General features: G+C 42.2%; 1 protein-coding gene across 7 annotated transcripts in view; it reads right to left on the bottom strand.

The window, feature by feature from the left end:
* EYA4 (EYA transcriptional coactivator and phosphatase 4) overlaps positions 1-17,135 on the bottom strand; it is a 533,493-nt gene that overhangs the window by 163,854 nt on the left and 352,504 nt on the right. For 6 of the 7 annotated variants that reach the window (XM_077289339.1, XM_077289340.1, XM_077289337.1 and 3 more), the window contains 4 exons: positions 16,832-16,974; positions 16,586-16,729; positions 9,445-9,524; positions 6,906-7,083 (listed from right to left, as the gene is read on the bottom strand). In XM_077289339.1, coding sequence (XP_077145454.1) covers positions 6,906-7,083; positions 9,445-9,524; positions 16,586-16,729; positions 16,832-16,974 — 545 coding nt within the window. The remainder of the gene's footprint in view (positions 1-6,905; positions 7,084-9,444; positions 9,525-16,585; positions 16,730-16,831; positions 16,975-17,135) is intronic. The other variant, XM_077289336.1, reaches the window with a different exon arrangement.

Here is a 17,135-nt window from a genome sequence, read left to right on the forward strand (position 1 = left end):
GGGGATTGATATTAAAAGAAATGCTTACTGTTTGGGAGTTGGTGTTGCTTAATTCCCATATCTCTGCAGCAAACTGAATGAAAAGATGAATGGAGTGATCCATAAATTGGATCTATAGACAGAATATCAAAACACAAAAAAGGTGAGTGGATTCAAACACCTTTGGAAACTAACTACTACACTCAGAAGTCTGCGCTTCCCATTTCTCTCCTATAACCCCCTCTTGTTCTCTTTTGAATGTGATGAAAATTCCCACAGACGCACTCCAAAATCTTGTAGAAAGCCTTCCCAGAAGAGTACATGATGTTTTAGCTGCAAAGGCGGGAAGGGTATCAACTCCATACTGCTTATGGAATTGAAATGGGATGCCATAAAAGCTTCTGCAGGTGTAAGGTGTAGATTTACCAATGTTTTTTCTACATATTGTGTGTGCATAAAGATATAATTGTAAACTCAAACTATACTTTTAATGAGGTGACATTGCATAGCACTAATCATAGTCCAAGCATACATTTATACTTCCATAATTCATACATTTCAGTGGTCCAGACAAGAGCAACTATTTCCTTTTAGCGATATTGTGCCTCATTTTGCTTATTCTACAGCAGCTGTATTTTAACTTCTCAATGCCAGAAAAAAAAGAAATCTTAATAGTAGTCTATCTGCTACCACACCTCACAATTCTAAGGGAACACTGTGCCTGACATTGTTATGAGGTCACATTGGCTGTCAATTATATGGGGAAACTAAAGCTTCAAATTTGTTTTACTTCTCAAGGGGGTATGCTCAAGTTTGTAAGGTATCCCAGACTGGTACTGTGGTCAATCATATGCACTGCTGCTCCATTCATTCATTCTTAAATGGATCACTGGAGAAATTGGAGCGCTGCTATTGGCTGATCTTTGGCACATCCATAAGAATGAATGGAGCAGCAGTGCAAATGATTTACCAAAGCATCATTCACAGGGGGCTCTTCAGGGCCACAATTCTCAGAATCAGTTGCGGTCCCAGCCACCGGAACGTTATCCCCTTTCCCAGGAATAGGAAAAACCTTCGACCTTTAGAATACTCCTTTAAGAAATGTGCCATATTTAAAACTGACAGCCACTGTGACCGCATCGCAAATTCAGCCACAGTGTTACCTTAGAAGACTAAGCCACATTGTTCTGAATATTACATCCGTAGATGTCTCCAGAATAGGGTCCACCTCATAACAGGGCAAGCCAAAGTGCCTTTAACTGAACCATCTACGGAGCCTACAAAATGAGTCTTGAAAACATATTCAAAGCAGCACCCCATAACAACCTTCATTATAATGAGATCAGTTAACAGTTCCATTTTCTTGCTCCATTTAGCATCATGCAAAATGACTGAACCACTTGAATGCTGGATACAGGTTTTCTGTCGAGGAGCGAAAGGGAGTGTACAGATAAGAATTACCTCCTTGAAATCTGACTTTTTAACTATCCACACATTATAGTAGGTCAGGGCCATTTACGTATTTAAGATGACATATTCTCTTTTAAAAAGGACCTTTCACCAGTTTCAGCACTGGACTTATCATGGAATAGTGGCTTCAGAGGTGAGTACAACATAGTTTTTTTTACCAAAACAGTCAGTAGAAAAGAATAGACCCAGCACCAGGACCAGTATGCCAGTATCAGTGTACCTTGCTGAATAGCTCCTTTGGAGCCAGTTAAAAAAGGAAACCAAGTACTACCGAATGTGCAGTACAACAAAATGTCCAAAAGAAAAAAAGAGGAAGCAGCACTCACAGTTCCTGGCGCAATCCTATACCAATAGAAGCGCATGCAGCATGAAACCACCATAGTCCGATTGTTGTCTTCACCTCTTTTCCCTGCCGCTCTGTTTTAATATTGCTGCAAATAAAGGATTGTGCCAGGAACAGTGAGTGCTGCCTCCTCTTTTTTAAAACAGCTTTTATTTTGTAATTTCTCCTCTCCATTGCAAGAGATATTAGTTTGCAGAGTTATGTTAAGACAAAGGGGCATTACAAGAGATTTTTCATGGACGAGTGTACTTTTTACCATGCATGCAGATAACCAATCATAAGCAGGCAGCAATATACTGGGAGAAAAAGATCACATCATACAAGCTTAGAAGAGGTATCTCATTTTGAGACATGGTTAGATAGCTTGTCAGTCATGAAACAACCCCTTTGGCAATGCAGCTACATCAGTGAAATTTGTTTACTACCCTTTTCTAAGATCCTGAATGGTGACATATGAAATGTCTCCTTATCCCCTTTCCGACATTGGGCGTAATACACCCACGTTGGACTCCCTCCCTTTGATGTGGGCTCCACGACTGAGCCCACATTTTTCCCAGCACATGTCAGCTGTTTTGAATAGCTGACATGTGCCTCTAACAGCTGCAGGTGGAATCCACCCGCAACTGTTAACTAGTTAAATGCCGCTGTTAATCTCTGACAGCGGCATTTAACTGGCGCTTCCTGCAAACGCACCGGAAATCCTACCCCATCACGTGATTGCAAGTCATTGATGGGTTGGCATGACAACCAGAGGTCTCAAGCAGACCTCTATGGTTATCATAGCCAGATTGCCGCCCGGTGGTCGGCACTCATAGCAAGTGAGCATTTCTGCTACATACTGGCGATCTGATCATCGCCTGAATGTAGCAGAGCCGATCAGACAACTGCAACTTCCAGTCTCCCATGGACTATTGAAGCATGCAAAAAGTAAAAAAAAAAGTTTTTAAAACTATTAAAAAAATAAAAAATATAAAAAAATTTAAATCACCCCCCATTCACCGCATTAAAAATAAAACAATAAAAAATTCAAACATACACATATTTGGTATTTTCAAGTTTAGAATTGCCTGATCTATCAATACAAAAAAGAATTAACCTGATTGCTAAATGTCATAACGAGAAAAAAAGTCAAAACGCCAGAATAATGTATTTTCGGTCGCCGCTACATTGCAATAAAATGCAATAACGGGAAATCGAAAGATCATATCTACACCAAAATGGTTTCAATAAAAACATCAGATTGGTGCACAAAAAATAAGCCCTCACCAGCCCCAAATCACAAAAATGGATACGCTACAGTTCTCTGAAAATGGCGTTTTTTTTCTTTAACAAACGTTGGATTTTATTTCACCACTTAAATAAAAAAGAACTTAGACATGTTTGCTGTCTATGAACTCGGAATGACCTGGAGAATCATAATGACATTTTCAGCATTTAGTTAACATGGTAAAAAACAAAACAAAAAAAGAACTGTGAAATTGTACTTTTTTGTAATTTCACCGCACTTTTGCAATTTTTTTTCACATTTTCCAGTACACAATATGATAAAACCAATGGTGTCATTCAAAAGCACAACTTTCCTGCAAGAAACAAGCCCTCACAAAGCCATATTGAAGGAAAAATGAAAAAGTTATGGCTCTGGGAAGGAGGGGAGCAAAAAACGAAAATGAAATATGGCCCAGGGGTTAAGGGGTTAACAGTGATTGAAAACTGTTGTACATTTGCAATGTACAAAAACGATAGTGAGTTCAAAATAATCCGCACTTTGGCTATAGAATTTATTTAAATCGCCTTTCCGAAAAATGTAAATATATCATATATTGACAAAATCTTCCTGCCTTGCAATATATTTTTTCAAACTATCCAAAAACGTTCATATTTACTCATTAAAAAATATTTTAGGCTGAGCTATAATCTACGAATGCAATGCTGTTTTACCGCCTTCATCACGCATGAATTTTCATCCTCGTAAGGATTCATTTAGGGGAACAAAGAGATCAGATGGGACAAGATCAGGACTATAGGGAAGATACTTTAATACTCAATGCTGTTATCAGTCGTAGACAGGCATCTGGCTCTTTCTTCATGGCTGACATTTGTGCAATCTTCCTTGCTTCTCTATCCATTCACACACTGTTAGGGTTGGCGGAATAAACTAATTAAAGTATAAATTAAAGTGCAATCACAACCCGGGGTTCACCGTGCAGAGATGTATAACTGCTGCTAGTGTGAGCTATGATGGAACCAAAACAGCGAGCGATACCTTAAACACACTGTGATAACTCCACACAGTATGAACAGGATGCAGAATACCTAGCTCTGTTAACTTCACAGAGAGGTAGAGCTCCGAGTTTGCTAAGTATTGTACCCTGTTAAACGTTACAGGGAAGATAGCACGTGGAGAGAGCTTGCACTGCAACTAAACTGTGCTAACCGCACACATAAATGAAGAAGATGCTAAGCCAAAAGAAAGAACTTATATGATGCTAAGTACAAAACTCTGTAGCCTTTGTAGAGAAGTATAGCATAAGAGTCGAGTTTGCTCTGTAACTGAACTGTGCCATTCGTGCACACGTACGAAACAGATGCTAAGCCAAGCGGCTAGTTACCCCAGTCCTGACACTCCTGAACCTGTGCCTGACCAGCAACCTTAGCATGTAGCAGACTAGAGACTCAGGCGAAGAGCCAAGGAAATGAAACCGCATAAGCGTGCAACCTACCTGCCAACGTGTACAGTCTGAGCAAAGACACACACACAAACGTACAGACAGAGTGGTAGAGTAGCCACCCTCACACACCAAACATAAATGATACTAGCATGCCCACGTACGCTGCTGAGAGCCTTTAAAACTCTTGGCTCCACCCCAAACAGTCACACCCAGCCGGCCGTGACATCGCCGGCGGGCCAATCCGGAGCTGCCACATCACAAGAGCAGTTAACGTCTGACCACCAATGAGAAGATGCCACATCACGGACATGATCAGTAAGGTGATTTCTGGACTTAGACTCCAGAGCGCAAGGCTGCACCTTGGATACCATAGGCTTGACCGGAGAGCCAGCAGTAACCAAACGTATTCCACGAGCCTGAGCAGGACACTGGGACCGACATCTGTGCTGAGCAGCAATCCCAGCGGCTGAACCAGAATGGGAGACCACAGCACCAGATGATGCTTGGGATCTATCCCGCGCAGTGGGAGAATCCTGACGCCTAACACACACACACTTCTTTGTGATGACAGAACACTTTCTTCATATTGTGCACAAAGCCTTCTATACATATCTGTCCCAGACACACCCTCAGACCACAAAAAAATAAACCACTGCACACTGCTCTTTTGTGCAAAAAAAGTGGGGCAGCCATTTCTTCTTCCACCAGAGTCACAAGGGAACTGAAGTAGCATGTTCAAACCTGCACAGCGGTGACTGAAAAGACAGTGACCTTGTACTGAAAGCACTGAGAAGACAATGCAGCCAACAGAGGTTTTAATATACAGTATCTACAGTGTGTAAACTTTTTTACTTACTCTCTGAAATATTGCAGATCTCTGTTATTCTCTGGTCTGCTTTTTTTTAGGTTTATTCTGTTCATCCACAGTTCCAATTTTGGTTCACATGAGAAAATGTTTGGTGCTATTCTAAATATCTTTAGAATGGCTAACTGGATAGGTGGGCTATCCAAGTCACTAAAGTGTGGCTTAGGGCTTAACTAGATGGCAGGATTTAGGGGATTATGTGCTCTTCTTTCTTAGGCTACATTCCCATGATGATCTTTTGGGGAGTTTTTGATGTTACAGAATGTCTGCACCATCCCTGGACCAATTCAGTAAAATAGGTTACTTGTATTTTTTAGAAAATTCGCAGCCCAAAAAAAATCACCAAAAACTCATAGTGGGAAATTAGCCGAAGACTCCAGTAGAGTAGAGTACAAAGTAGTTTCAGTTAGCAATGGCTGAAGCATAAATAAGCAAAAGAACTAAACTACAGTGCTCACATGGAGCAATGGTTGAGGCCGATGAAGTTCAGTCATTAGTAGGGTTGAGCGACCTTGACTTTTTTAGGGTCGAGTCATGTTTCGCGAAACCCGACTGTTGGAAAAGTCGAGTCGGGCGAAATCGGCCGATTACTGCGCAAAGTCGAGGATCGGCCAGAACACAAAACCCTATGCACGTCAATGGTTTTTTTTTTTTTTCTCTCCCTCTCCCTCTCCCTCTCTCTCTCTCTCTCTCCCCTCCGTCCCAGCACAGAAAATTTTGTTTTACACATTCCAAATCGCTAGTGTGCACAAGCGATAAAATGATGATAGGCGTGCACGCCCTAACCCCTATGTCATCACTCTGCCCACGCTCCTTCATTGGCTGAAAAAATGGCGCTACACGCGTCATACGAAACGCGACTTTGGCGCCAAGATCGCGTACCGCATGGCCGACCCCACACAGGGATCGGGTCGGGTTTCATGAGACGCCGACTTTACCAAAAGTCGGCGACTTATGAAAATGAACGATCCATTTCGCTCAACCCTAATTAGCAGATATCAGAAAGAAATCAGAACAGGCAGCAGATAAGTGATTGAGGTCAGGAAATCAAGCTATTCAAAAACCAAAGGAAACAATAAAAAATACACGGTAGAAGACTATGCAAGTAGCCAGCTCTTGAAGCTCATCAAGACAATGCCAAGAGTGTGCAAAGCAGTCATCAAAGCAAAAGGTGGCTACTTTGAAGAACCTAGAATATAAGACATATTTTCAGTTGTTTCACACTTTTTTGTTAAGTATATAATTCCACTTGTGTTAATTCATAGTTTTGATGCCTTCAGTGTGAATGTACAATTTTCATAGTCATGAAAATACAGAAAAATCTTTAAATTTGAAGGTGTGTCCAAACTTTTTGTCTGTACTGTGTATATATGAGTAGGTGTTTTATTTTCATTACTAACTAATAACTCAGCCCAAACTTTTCACATTGAATGTAACTATAGAAGAAGGAAAAGAAAAAAAGTTTTCGTAATCAAAGCCAACATGTATCTTCATAAATGTCAAAATTGCAGCTTGATATAAAGTATATAATACACAGAAATCTGTCAGTAAATTTAGAGGAATTCTATCTGCAGTTTACCTGTATGAAGATCTGTACCTGGTTGGGTAGTCAGGCCAGAAAGTGAATCCTGTAACTGATATGTTGATGATGAGGTGCCATCCACCGTGTTATTTGGAGTCATGTAGGCGGAATATGTTGATGCTGAGTAATACTGTGCATATTGGTTTTGGCCGAAAGCTGTGTAAGAGGGATAATCCTAGAACAGTAGGAACAATTTATTAAGTGAAGTAGTAAAATGATTATTTGAGATTTGGCAGGAGGAAGGATTAATTAGCACTTAACACTAGGTTGAAGTCGATATCCTGTTACTTCAGGTACATTTAACATTGAATTAGCACATAACCAAAGAAAATCGCTTACAAAATGCTTGGTCTTAAAATCTTAGTCACATTCAGTGCTGTGCTCTAGCCTATCATTACAGAGCATTCCTGAAAGTCTACTCCACAGGTGGCTATGAGGTATTCTAAAAAGGCATACTCTTGACCTTTTCATCCATCTCATACATACCTTTTTCCCCATATGTGTATCTTGTATAATATTACCAACTGGAGACCTGCCTATTGAAAGCAAATCTCTCACATCGGAAATATCATGTCAATGAAGGAATTAAATTGCTAAACTATTTTGGCAAATAAAACATAATATTTTCATCTGTAATTGTTAATAAAAGTGACACCAGAAGAAGGTAAGAAGCATAATACATTCACAGGTAAATTTAGGAAACAAGAGGTTATCCAGCTGAGGGTCACCCTCAAATCGAGAGAATGGCAGATAGTTATTTGGAGATGGCATCTGTCACTTTAGCCTTAAAATCATATATCAAGTTATTTTCTGCCATGACTTCCATTCCAAACATATTTTCTTTGGCAAGAATAAATGCAATGTCTAGTATAATGCATATTACCTGGGGGCGCCCTCTGGAGGAAGCAGATGCGAAACGCGCGTCGGGGTAACGGAGTCTCAGCGTGCCAGCAAGTCTCAGCGTGTTATGAGACTGTGATTTGTGCCGACTTATCCAGGTAATATGCATTATACTAGACATCGCATTTATGGTGGTTTTTTCTCTATAATGAGATGTGCTATGGCCGGACTGAAAAGTGCAATAAGTGTTTAAGCTTCTCTGACTTGAGCACCCACGTATGTTGGGATAGGAATATTTCTCCCCATGAGAGCTGTGTGTAATGTGGGTGTTCAGCTTGTGACCTAGCCAGTGTGTGGCTGGGAATATATTATATGTGAATTCAGTTAAGATTTTTTGCTAGGCAACATCCCTATATAATTGAGGGGCAATTCATTGCTTCATGATGATGTGTTGTCTGGCTTTATTAACAGAGAATTTAGGTGTGCGTAATATTTATTGGCACTCCCAGGTGTGTTCCACCAGTCATTTAATCTGCATTTCTCGTCTTATTTAAAATTTATTGTTTTGCCATATTATATTTGAACAAATGTTTAGTTACGCACACAACCTAAGTGGATTGATTGTTTCCTGGATTGGCGGATTTTTATTCACGCTGTTCTCTGCAGTGCTAATTATATTTCTGATTGTGAGGCATTTTTTAATTATGTATGTTGTATGTGTTAATAAAGATATTTGGTAAAAAAAGTTCAACGCTTCATGATTAGGGGAGTTTAATAACTCCACTATCAGTATGTTTATATCTATTCCTAACATGTTTCAACTCTTTGCTTGGCATATGTTGCTGCAAAACTCAGGTGACAGACTACGAATGTATGAAAATTGCCATACTAATCCAATTTATGCCAAAAAAGTATATTAACACATAGTGATGTAAGCATTAGCTTAGTAAAGTATGTTATTCAACAAAGGTATCTCAAAAGTATATAGTACCTCTCACAGAAAGCTGAAATCTGATTTGAATAGAGACTTTTAATAGGATTAATGCAAGAAAAGTTACAAATAGTGTTGATCACGATTAGCAAATCACATTAATAGTTTGATTTCATGAGAAAAAAAGAGACATGATATTATTGGAGAGTCTATTTTAAAGGAGTTTTATAAGAATGTTATAAAAATGCCTCAATCACATAATTCAAACTGCAGCCCATCCTATTCACAAGTCAAGATAGATTGCAGTTTGAAGAAATACTGCATAAGACCTGTGTATCAACTGACAGAAGAGAAGTGTTATAAAAACACATACCTCAGTGAGCTGTCAGAGCAGGGTTGTGACATGAGAAGAAATAAATCTTGCTGACTCACTGCTCATGGAGGACAGGGGATGGAGAAAAAAATCCATTGTGCTCTGTCAGCAAGGAGAAGATTAATTTATTCTAATATCATAATCCTCCTCACTGAGTGAGGTATATGTGATACCACTCTTCTGGCAGTTGAGACACACGTCATTAGTTGTGTTTCTTCTAACTGCAACCTGTCTTGACACATGACTAGGAGAGGCTGCAGATTTAATTATGTAGAGAAGGTCATTTTCACACATTCTTGGAAAACCCCTGATGAGAAGGTGTCCAATAGGTATCATAGGTATTGGGTTAATTTTACACATCAAGTTGTAACGCATAGAGTAGTTTTTCTTACCTGCTGAGGATTACTAAAATTTGTTGAGTTGGTTACAGAGTTATTTGCATAAATACTTGATGATGGGGTAAAGCTTGAACCTACAAAAAAGGTAAAATAAGTATTTATTGTTGAGTAAAATAATTATTTGATAATGCGTTATTTTAGGTAAAAGACAAAAAAAGATCTGTCAAACTTAAAAAGGATATCAAATCTGTACAACTTGAGTGATAAAAGCAAAAGTGAGCAACTTGCTGTCATCTTCAGTCAATGGTTACATCTCTTGTGACCAGTTATTATATGTGCAGCGCCCCAGAGTCCTGGTCATTGCAGTAATATCGTTCTTCCACCAGGGGGAGTGATATTACGTCTGAAGGCAATAAAGGAGATCTCTTTACCAGGTATCACTATCCACACAACACACTTCACACTCCAGGCCACCAGGGGGAGCTACGCTTCTATCTATTAGGGTACTCCTCACAGTTAGGTAAAACTGGTGGTTTGGTTAGAAAGTTAGAGAGAAGCTGACTGGGCTTCACCCAGTCAGGACCTGATGGAGTTTGGCAGAAGCTGGCTGGAGTGAGTTTCAGCCAGATTCAGACTTTGGTCTGAGGAGGACGAGGGTCCACGTGCGGCAGCATCCAAGGAAAGAGACATTGAAGAGAAGTGTATTGCAGTGAGTGAGAAACGAAGTCATAGCAAAAGGAGAGGAAACCAGAAGGAGTTCTGCCCTGTGAAAGGCTGCCTCCTTCTGAGGCACAGGAATCCCCATGGCCAGAATACCGAGGGAGTAAGGATCTCTATGCTTTACTTCAGAGACTGGCAGGACAGTTAATTCCATGTTAGCTGCCCAACTCTATACCTAGGAGGGACGGTGGCAACTTGTGGAGGCCGGGGCATTGTAGGGTCCCTGTAAAAAGCCTCAGGCCACCAGTTATACGGGTTTTGTCCTATCCTATCCATCAGGGTGACAGAGAGAAAGAGACTTAACTATCATGATCTCTGCAGGCAGAGATCATAGCAAGCCTATAGAGGGACAAGCTCTCGGAAGATGGAACTATACTGACCATGAACTAAGCCTGCCGCGCAACTAGAAATAGCCAGGTAGCATTTCCTATTTATCGCTAGATGCCCAGCTCTGGCCTAAGACCTAAATAGCTAGCAGAGGGAAATATAAGACCTGGCTCACCTCTAGAGAAATATTCCAAAGAAGACAGTAGCCCCCCACATATAATGACGGTGAGTTCAGATGAAACAACAAACGCAGCAGGAAAATAGTCTTAGCAAATTTGAGGTCCGCTTACTAGATAGCAGAAGACAGATAGTATACTTTCATGGTCAGCAGAAAAACACTAACAAAACACCATCCAGAGATTACCTTAAACTCTGGCATTAACTCATAACGCCAGAGTAGCAATCCCTGATCAACGAGAGCTTTCCAGACACAGTAACAAAACTTCAGCTGTGAACTGGAACAAATAGGCAAAACAAAACATGGACAAAAGTCCAACTTATCTAGTAGTTGTCTAGAAGCAGGAACAAGCACTGAGAGGCATCAGATAACATTGTTGACCGGCAAGAAACCACCAGAGAAATGAGCTTAAATAGCGACACCCACTACTGATGGAACCAGGTGAAACAGGAAAGAGGATGACAAGTCCAATTCCACAAGCGGCCACCGGGGGAGCCCAGAATCAAAATTCACAACAGTACCCCCCCCTCAAGGAGGGGGCACCGAACCCTCACCAGATCCACCAGGGCGACCAGGATGAGCCTTATGGAAGGCACGAACAAGATCAGAAGCATGAACATCAGATGCATTGACCCAAGAATTATCCTCCTGGCCGTAACCCTTCCAGTTGACCAGATACTGGAGTCTCCGTCTGGAAACACGAGAGTCCAAAATTTTCTCCACAACGTACTCCAACTCACCCTCAACCAACACCGGAGCAGGAGGCTCAACTGAAGGTACAACAGGTACCTCATACCTGCGCAATAACGACCGATGAAAAACGTTATGAATGGAAAAGGACGCAGGGAGGTCCAAACGGAAAGAAACAGGATTAAGAATCTCCAATATTCTATAAGGGCCGATGAACCGAGGTTTAAACTTAGGAGAAGAGACCCTCATAGGGACAAAACGAGAAGACAACCACACCAAATCTCCAACACAAAGCCGAGAACCAACACGACGATGACGGTTGGCAAAACGCTGAGTCTTCTCCTGGGACAACTTCAAATTGTCCATAACCTGCCCCCAGATGTGATGCAATCTCTCCACCACCGCATCCACTCCAGGACAATCCGAGGATTCCACCTGACCGGAGGAAAATCGAGGGTGAAACCCCGAATTACAGAAAAACGGGGACACCAAGGTGGAAGAGCTGGCCCGATTATTGAGGGCGAACTCTGCCAATGGCAAAAAAGCAACCCAATCATCCTGGTCAGCAGAGACAAAACACCTCAGATATGTCTCAAGGGTCTGATTAGTCCGCTCGGTCTGGCCATTAGTCTGAGGGTGAAAAGCAGATGAAAAAGACAAATCTATGCCCATCCTAGCACAGAATGCCCGCCAAAATCTAGACACAAATTGAGTACCTCTGTCAGAAACAATATTCTCAGGAATACCGTGCAATCGGACAACATTCTGAAAAAACAGAGGAACCAACTCAGAAGAAGAAGGCAACTTGGGCAGAGGAACCAAATGGACCATTTTAGAGAAACGGTCACAGACCACCCAGATGACAGACATCTTCTGGGAAACAGGCAGATCTGAAATAAAATCCATCGAGATGTGTGTCCAAGGCCTCTTAGGAATAGGCAAGGGCAACAGCAGTCCGCTAGCCCGAGAACTACAAGACTTGGCCCGAGCACAAACGTCACATGACTGCACAAAGACTCGCACATCTCGTGACAGGGAAGGCCACCAGAAGGATCTTGCCACCAAATCCCTGGTACCAAAAATTCCGGGATGACCTGCCAATGCAGAAGAATGTACCTCAGAGATGACTCTGCTGGTCCAATCATCCGGAACAAACAGTCTATCAGGCGGACAACGATCCGGTCTATCCGCCTGAAACTCTTGCAAGGACCGCCGCAGATCAGGAGAAACGGCCGACAAAATTACTCCCTCCCTAAGGATACCTGTGGGTTCAGAATTACCAGGAGAGTCCGGGTCAAAACTCCTAGAAAGGGCATCTGCCTTAACATTCTTAGAACCCGGTAGGTATGACACCACAAAATTAAAGCGAGAAAAAAATAAAGACCAGCGCGCCTGTCTAGGATTCAGGCGTCTGGCAGTCTCAAGATAAATCAAATTTTTGTGGTCAGTCAATACCACCACCTGATGCCTAGCCCCCTCGAGCCAATGGCGCCACTCCTCAAACGCCCACTTCATGGCCAAAAGCTCCCGATTCCCAACATCATAATTCCGCTCTGCGGGCGAAAATTTGCGAGAAAAGAAGGCACAAGGCCTAATGACGGAGCAGTCGGAACCTTTCTGCGACAACACTGCCCCAGCTCCGATCTCCGAAGCGTCAACCTCAACCTGAAAAGGCAGATTCACATCAGGCTGACGCAACACAGGGGCAGAGGCAAAACGGCGCTTAAGCTCCTGAAAGGCCTCTACAGCATGAGGGGACCAATTAGCAACATCAGCGCCTTGTCTGGTCAAATCAGTCAGTGGTTTAACGACATCCGAAAAACCAGCAATAAATCGGCGGTAAAAGTTGGCAAAGCCCAAAAATCTCTGAAGACCCTTAAGAGAGGAGGGCTGAGTCCAGTCACAAATAGCTTGCACCTTGACGGGATCCATCTCAATGGAAGAGGGAGAAAAAATATACCCCAAAAAGGAAATTTTCTGGACCCCAAAAACGCACTTAGACCCCTTCACACATAAAGAATTAGACCGCAGAACCTGAAAAACTCTCCTGACCTGCTGGACATGAGAGTCCCAGTCATCAGAAAAAATCAGAATATCATCCAGATATATTATCATAAATTTATCCAGAAAATCGCGGAAAATATCATGCATAAAAGACTGGAAAACTGAAGGGGCATTAGAAAGACCAAAAGGCATGACCAAATACTCAAAGTGGCCCTCGGGCGTATTAAATGCGGTCTTCCACTCATCCCCCTGCCTGATCCGCACCAAATTATACGCCCCACGAAGATCAATTTTAGAGAACCACTTAGCACCCTCTATACGAGCAAACAAATCAGTAAGCAATGGCAATGGGTATTGATACTTAACAGTGATCTTATTCAGAAGCCGATAATCAATACATGGTCTCAAAGAGCCGTCTTTTTTTGAGACAAAGAAAAACCCAGCTCCCAAGGGAGAAGAAGATGGACGAATATGTCCCTTTTCCAAAGACTCCTTTATATATTCCCGCATAGCAGCATGTTCCGGCACAGACAGATTAAACAAACGACCCTTTGGATATTTACAACCCGGTATCAAATCTATGGCACAATCGCACTCACGGTGCGGAGGTAACGACCCAAGCTTGGGTTCGTCAAAGACGTCTTGATAATCAGAGAGGAACTCAGGGACTTCAGAGGGAATGGACGACGAAATAGAAACCAAAGGTAAGTCCCCATGAATACCCTTACATCCCCAGCTCAACACAGACATTGCTCTCCAGTCCAAGACTGGGTTGTGAGACTGCAACCATGGCAATCCCAGTACCAAATCGTCATGTAAATTATACAGCACCAGGAAACGAATAATCTCCTGGTGATCCGGATTGATACGCATGGTTACTTGTGTCCAGTATTGTGGTTTATTATTAGCCAATGGGGTGGAGTCAATCCCCTTCAGAGGAATAAGAGTCTCCAAAGGCTCTAAATCAAAACCACAACGATTGGCAAAGGACCAATCCATAAGACTCAGAGCGGCGCCAGAGTCAACATAGGCGTCCGTGGCAATGGATGACAAAGAGCAAATCAGGGTTACAGACAAAATAAACTTAGACTGAATGGTGCCAATGGAAACAGACTTATCAAGCTTCTTTGTACGCCTAGAGCATGCTGATATAACATGAGTAGAATCCCCACAATAGAAACACAATCCATTCTTCCGTCTAAAATTCTGTCGCTCGCTCCTGGACAGAATTCTATCACACTGCATACTTTCTGGCGTCTTTTCCATAGACACCGCCAGATGGTGCACCGGTTTGCGCTCCCGCAGACGCCTATCAATCTGAATAGCCATTGTCATGGACTCATTCAGACCTGCAGGCACAGGGAACCCCACCATAACATCCTTAACGGCATCAGAGAGACCTTCTCTGAAAGTTGCCGCCAAGGCGCACTCATTCCACTGAGTAAGCACAGACCATTTACGGAATTTTTGGCAGAAAACTTCAGCTTCGTCTTGCCCCTGAGATAGTGCCATCAAAGTTTTTTCTGCCTGAAGTTCCAAATGAGGTTCCTCATAAAGCAAGCCCAAGGCCAGAAAAAACGCATCCACATCGCGTAACGCAGGATCCCCTGCTGGCAATGAGAAGGCCCAATCTTGAGGGTCACCCCTGAGCAAGGAAATCACAATCCTAACCTGCTGAGCAGGGTCTCCAGCTGAACGAGACTTCAGGGACAAATAAAGCTTACAATTATTTCGGAAATTCTGGAAGCTAGCTCTATTCCCTGTGAAGAACTCCGGCAAAGGAATTCTCGGCTCAGATACCGGAGCATGTACCACAAAATCTTGTAAATTTTGTACTTTCGTGATGAGATTATTCAAACCCGCAGTTACACTCTGGAGATCCATGATTGTCAGGTGCACACAGAGCCATACAGAGATTAGGAGGAGAGAGAGAAAAAAGACTGCAGCAAGGCAGACTGGAGGAAAAAAAAAAAAAAAAAAAATTCCAGCAGACTTCTTATAACTCTCCTTTCTCAACCTGGGTCTTTAACACTTTAATGGCCGGTCAAACTATCATGATCTCTGCATCCCTGATCAACGAGAGCTTTCCAGACACAGTAACAAAACTTCAGCTGTGAACTGGAACAAATAGGCAAAACAAAACATGGACAAAAGTCCAACTTATCTAGTAGTTGTCTAGAAGCAGGAACAAGCACTGAGAGGCATCAGATAACATTGTTGACCGGCAAGAAACCACCAGAGAAATGAGCTTAAATAGCGACACCCACTACTGATGGAACCAGGTGAAACAGGAAAGAGGATGACAAGTCCAATTCCACAAGCGGCCACCGGGGGAGCCCAGAATCAAAATTCACAACACTTAACATCTCCAGAATAGTTGTGAGGACCTTACCGAGAAGCTCAGCAGGGAGGTACTACAACACCCCGGCACTAGAGAAAGGCTATTGAATTCCACCTGGATAAGGGGACTCTGGATTTGCCTTCAGACCGGCCAGTCTCTGCCTACCCTGTGGTCCGTACCCTGGAATGTGGACACTGAAGCCTTCAGTAAAGGTAAAGAGACTGCATCATTGTGTCCTCGCTCTTCACTGCGCCTCACACCATTCACCATCCACACTCTGGGAAGCCCTGGGGATACACTTCACCTGTGGGAAGGTATACCATCTAGCTGCCATAACATCACCCCAGCAGACCCCTAAGCAGCGTCGGTCACCCTGACCGAATACCACAGGTGGCGTCACGAGCAATTCCCCTTTAAAGACCTTTTCCCCATTTACAACGGATGTTCCCCTAGTGCCACGGGCCGGGTCAGCCACCGTGACATCCCCACAGAATACCGAAGGACCCGGTACCGAGTACCCCATTGCCCTATCCTGGGGGGTGATCCATATGCATAGATCAACTGTCAACTCCAAAATATTCCTACTATTAAGAACTATGTACTGTATATTGTATTAAGACAAGAGGTTTCTTTGTTATTCCTCATGGAAATGCATGACAATTGATAATACCATTCTTACCGCATTGAAATGTGTAATTTATGGGGAAAAAGTATACATTTTTTAAATTGTCAACAAAGAAAGTGTGCAATATAGAGTTGTAGGAGAAGAATATCCAGAATGGGCAATTTATGTGAAACACAAGTACTTATTCAGATATTAAAATAACATTTAATAATTATTTATGAAAATAATATTAGATGGTGTATCTTCATTGTTTATATGGGTTTTATATTTATCTATGATATACCACATTTTAGAGACACCAATTCTATACCTGGCATTTGGTAGGAATAAGGTGTTTGGCCTGGTTGAGGTGTAGAAAATCCGGGACTGTAACTGAGGCAACCACTCTGCAATGGAGATTGTGTTTGAGGGAGACCACCTTCTGTCTTGATACCAGGAAGCATTACTCCTAGATCTGTACCAGATGAATAGAAACATTTCTTGATAGCAGTTACGTAATGAATGAAGAGGGATCAAAACCGAACCCACACAGCATAGTGAAAGGAAAAAATCATACCGTATGTTGGTAAACTGTAAGGCTGTCCAGTTTGTGAGTACGCTGTGTAAACTGTAGGTTGCTGCATTCCAGAGTACTGGGTCTGACCTGCATAGGCCGACATAGTCTGAGCTGCAGGTGTTGAGAGAATATGAGGATAGGGTCTAACGTCAAAATAAAAAAAACAAAATAAAATGAATTTAGTTTTAATATATAGCATATATGATATTTGTTAACTTGCTTCCCTTATCATAATATTATGCTATTTCATCATAGAAGGCTGCTTTATCTCCTATTGTTCAAAACAGGAAATTGAATTGAATAG

This window comes from Ranitomeya variabilis, chromosome 2 (assembly GCF_051348905.1).
Source record: "Ranitomeya variabilis isolate aRanVar5 chromosome 2, aRanVar5.hap1, whole genome shotgun sequence".
Lineage (NCBI taxonomy): Eukaryota > Metazoa > Chordata > Amphibia > Anura > Dendrobatidae > Ranitomeya > Ranitomeya variabilis.